At 35.7% G+C, this 4093-nt stretch overlaps 1 protein-coding gene across 1 annotated transcript; it reads left to right on the plus strand.

Moving 5' to 3' along the window:
* Nucleotides 1-1452: 1452 nt before the first annotated feature.
* On the plus strand, nt 1453-3441 carry LOC145165158 (labd-13Z-ene-9,15,16-triol synthase, chloroplastic-like). Its single transcript, XM_079083839.1, has 2 exons — nt 1453-2505; nt 2635-3441. Exons 1-2 carry the CDS (start codon nt 1555-1557, stop codon nt 3253-3255), a joined length of 1572 nt encoding a protein of 523 aa, XP_078939965.1. The 5' UTR covers nt 1453-1554; the 3' UTR covers nt 3256-3441.
* Nucleotides 3442-4093: the final 652 nt, after the last annotated feature.

Genomic DNA, 4093 nt, shown 5'->3' on the forward strand with positions numbered 1-4093 from the left:
GTTAATTATTGAGAAGGCTAAGGGAAAAATATTCAAACACATTGGTGAGTCTGAGTTAGATAAGATGATGCAGAGCAATGATATGCATAAAAACCCATAATTATAATCTAAAATAGAAACCAACTTTAATTTCTTTGTTTATATAACATCATAATTAGAAAATTGGTGACTATTTTAAAATACAATGCCTTAATCGAATTGTTGTGAATTTTAGTTTTATCTACAATGGGTCTTTGATTCAAAGTTGGTTCAAGCTCTCATGGAGTTATAACATTGGATTATCAACTTTTTCTTATAATATCATATTGATTTTAAATAGATTTTGTCTATTAAAATATAATATTTTGATTACTATATGTGAGATTTGATTTGGCCTTGCATTATATTTTTATGTATTATGAAGTTCAAGTATGTCATAATGTTTTATTATTATTATTATTATTATTATTATTATTATTATTATTATTATGTTTTGTGATGACAATAAATAAGTGTCAAGAACAATTGGTATCAAATGTAAGGTTGTTTTTTAGACAAGTATTCCCTCATAAACAATTTTATGTTCCATTGTCCAGAGTTAAAAGAATATATGGATTAGAAATGTTAATTTTAGACAATGACCATAAAATTAGTTGTATGACATCTAATGTTGTATTCAAATAAGTCTTTGGAAATTTATAATTAAAGACAATTCTTTAAAATATGTTGATCGGTTTTTTTATTAGTATTGATTGTAGTACTTATTCATAATTTCGATGGTATTTATTTTGAATTTTACTTTAAAATTGTTTGATCTTTAGACTTTAATATTTAACTTTTTTTAATTAACCCCGTGTAGTATACGGGTCTCACAATTAGTTTTTATAATTTTGTAATATATATGATTTAATAATATTTTTTTTTTAAAAATAAAAAAGTGGAATACCGCACAATGAAATCTTCTTGCGTAGGGGGATTCACGACACCACCTCTCACCCAATGAGTGTGGTGTTCACCGCACCATGAGCTGTCCACCTGAGCCTACTGCAGTATACATTGTTGCCTATGATACATGTATACACCCATAATGTTTGGTGTTTGTGTCTCCAACTTAACATTTTTTTTCCCATTTCTTTTATAAAACATTGTGATGTCAACAAAAGAGGCTAATAATATTGAATTGGAAAAAAAAAATGAGTAATATTAAAAGTTTAAAAATACAAAAAACGCACTTAAGCTAAAAGTGTAAAAATTTTCAAATTAAGGGTTTCATGGGAGTTACACTTTAAGAAGGCTGTAAACTAGTGATAAAAATGTAACAAAGTTAATAAAAGTGATGCTTTAAATCGGAAAAAAAATAAAAGACGAAACCGCTAAAAGTCACAAAATTAAAATTTTCTTAACAATATCCTTTTTGTATTTTTGTTGGCCAGCATCCTGTGGTTGACAAGAAGGAAGATCCTTGGGTCGGCAAACTCGGCATTGAGGACCCTTTTTAACATATATACATTATCTCTAACTTTTAATCCACACACCTACTCATTCGTGATCGTTTTCAATCTTACTTCTCTGCTGATGTTCAAATTAATCACCTCCGCCGTATCTGACGCCTGCTCACGGTGGTGGGGAAGCGCCAATGGAGCCGATGAAGAAATCATTAGCACCGTTCTCATCATCGCAGCTATGCTTTCTATATTCTGGCTTGTATGGATGTTGATATCAAAGGACACCCACCCGCCACTGCCGCCCGGCCCACGATCTCTGCCACTCGTCGGAAACCTCCTGTCTCTTGATCCAGAGCTCCACTCCTATTTCGCCTCTCTCGCAAAGACCTACGGTCCGATTTCCAGGCTCTGGCTCGGTAAAAAACTGGGAATCCTAATCACTTCTCCGGCCTTGGCCCGTGAAGTGCTTAAACTCAACGACACCACCTTCGCCAACAGAGATGTTCCGGTTGCTGGCGTCGAGGCGGCGTATGGTGGAAACGACATTGTCTGGTCCCCATATGGCGATCAATGGCGGATGTTGAGAAAGATTGTTGTTCGTGAAATGCTTAGCAACCAAACTTTGGATTCCGTTTACTCTCTCCGGCGGAGAGAGATCCGTAACACCGTGAATTACTTGTACAACCGGGCCGGATCGCCGGTCAACGTAGGTGAGCAGATGTTCTTGACCGTGTTGAATGTGATTACCGGTATGCTGTGGGGCGGCACGGTGAAGGCGGAGGATAGGGAGAGCCTTGGAGCGGAGTTCCGGCAAGTGATCAACGAGATGACCGGATACTTAGGGATGCCGAACTTGTCTGACTTTTATCCGGGTCTGGCCAGGTTTGATCTTCAGGGAGTTCAAAAAAACATGAAAGTGTTGGCGAAAAGATTCGATGGAATATTTGAGACCATGATTGCTCAAAGGAGGAAGATGAGTGGCGATGAAAACAAAGACTTTTTACAGTTCTTGTTGCAGCGTGAAGACGACAAAGATTCCAAAACACCATTCACAATGGTGCATCTAAAAGCCTTGCTCATGGTAAATGCTCGAGTGATTATAACTTTCTATGAGTCTATAACTATAAAAACTGAATCGAAACTGGACAACTCACCTTTTAATTATTACACTAGTTGACTTAATTTTTATGTAAATTTGGAAACTTTCCAGGATATGGTGGTGGGAGGGACGGATACGACATCAAATACTGTTGAGTTTGCGCTGGCTGAGATGATGAACCAACCGGAAATACTGAAAAAGGCACAACAAGAATTAGAGACGGTGGTCGGAAAAGACAACATAGTGGAAGAATCCCACATCAACAAACTGCCATACTTATACGCCATCATGAAAGAAGTTCTTCGTTTACACCCAACACTTCCGCTATTGGTCCCACATTGCCCAAGTGAATCGTGTGTAATCGGTGGCTACATGGTTCCAAAAGGTGCTCGAGTGTTCATCAATGCATGGGCAATACATAGAGACCCCACCATTTGGGAAAACCCATCGGAGTTTAGTCCTGAAAGGTTCTTGGTTAACGAGTGGGATTATAGTGGCAATGACTTCAATTATTTTCCATTTGGTTCTGGCCGGAGGATATGTGCAGGGACTGCAATGGCGGAGCGAATGTTTATGCTTTTGCTTGCATCGCTTATTCATTCTTTTGACTGGGAATTGGCTCCCGGAGAGAAGCATGATCTATCTGAAAAGTTTGGGATTGTGTTGAAGAAGAAGGTTGCTCTCATGGCAATTCCCACACCAAGATTCTCAAGCTCGACTATGTACAAGTGACATAATTATTAAGTTGTATACGGGCTAACACTTGCAAGTCATACATGATGTTCAATCTAAAGTACTGTTAATATCCTTGCAAGCAGTAACATATATCTTTTATACCATCTTCAAGATGAATATACTATTGTTTCCTCGATAGATGATGTTAAAGAAATTTTAAATTATGAATAAACATTGGGAACCCGATATCTAATACTGTATACATATAAATATGATTATAAAGGAGTTGATATAAAAATGTTTAAGAACCTGTTATTGCAAGTTACTTTTAATTAAGATGGTTTTTGGAAATATTTTTTAATTTATTAGTTTATAGCAGTAAAAAAAATGAATTTTTTTAAATGTTGTTTGGATTAATTTATATGATATTAAAACGCTATAAATTGATAAATATTTTTAATGGTTGACAAAATGACAAAAAAAAAGGGTTTTATAAAGTGGTGAGATCTATAAGTTATATGAAGTTTTTGATAAGTCATGGGAAAATAACTTATCAAAAATGACTTATTAAAGGTGTGAAACAACTATAAACTATTTTTTTTAAATATCTATTCAAACACTTCTTTTAGCTTATGGAACCTGCAATAAGTTATATGAAGTTTTTGATAAGTTACCGGGTTGGCAACCGGTTACCTATATAAGTGGCGCGTTGATTTGGCTGATATAGCGCCATTGATGACCTGAGGTGGCATTCTTATTTTTTTTTTAAATCAGCGAGAATTTAAAAGAAGAAAAGTAGACAGCAACAATAGGATTCAAACTCACCACCTCCAGGACGAGGCTTCCAAGGAACACACAAACGACTTACCACTAAGATGGAACGTCTTTTGTGTCT

Source organism: Lactuca virosa, chromosome 3 (assembly GCF_052849685.1).
Source record: "Lactuca virosa cultivar CGN04683 chromosome 3, Lactuca_virosa_CGN04683_v6, whole genome shotgun sequence".
Classification (NCBI taxonomy): domain Eukaryota; kingdom Viridiplantae; phylum Streptophyta; class Magnoliopsida; order Asterales; family Asteraceae; genus Lactuca; species Lactuca virosa.

Coding starts and splice junctions, on each gene's coding strand:
- LOC145165158 (XM_079083839.1), top strand. CDS start 1,555: ATGTTCAAATTAATCACCTCCGCCGTATCTGACGCCTGCTCACGGTGG. Junction 2,506..2,634: donor ATCTAAAAGCCTTGCTCATG/GTAAATGCTCGA, acceptor GAAACTTTCCAG/GATATGGTGGTGGGAGGGAC.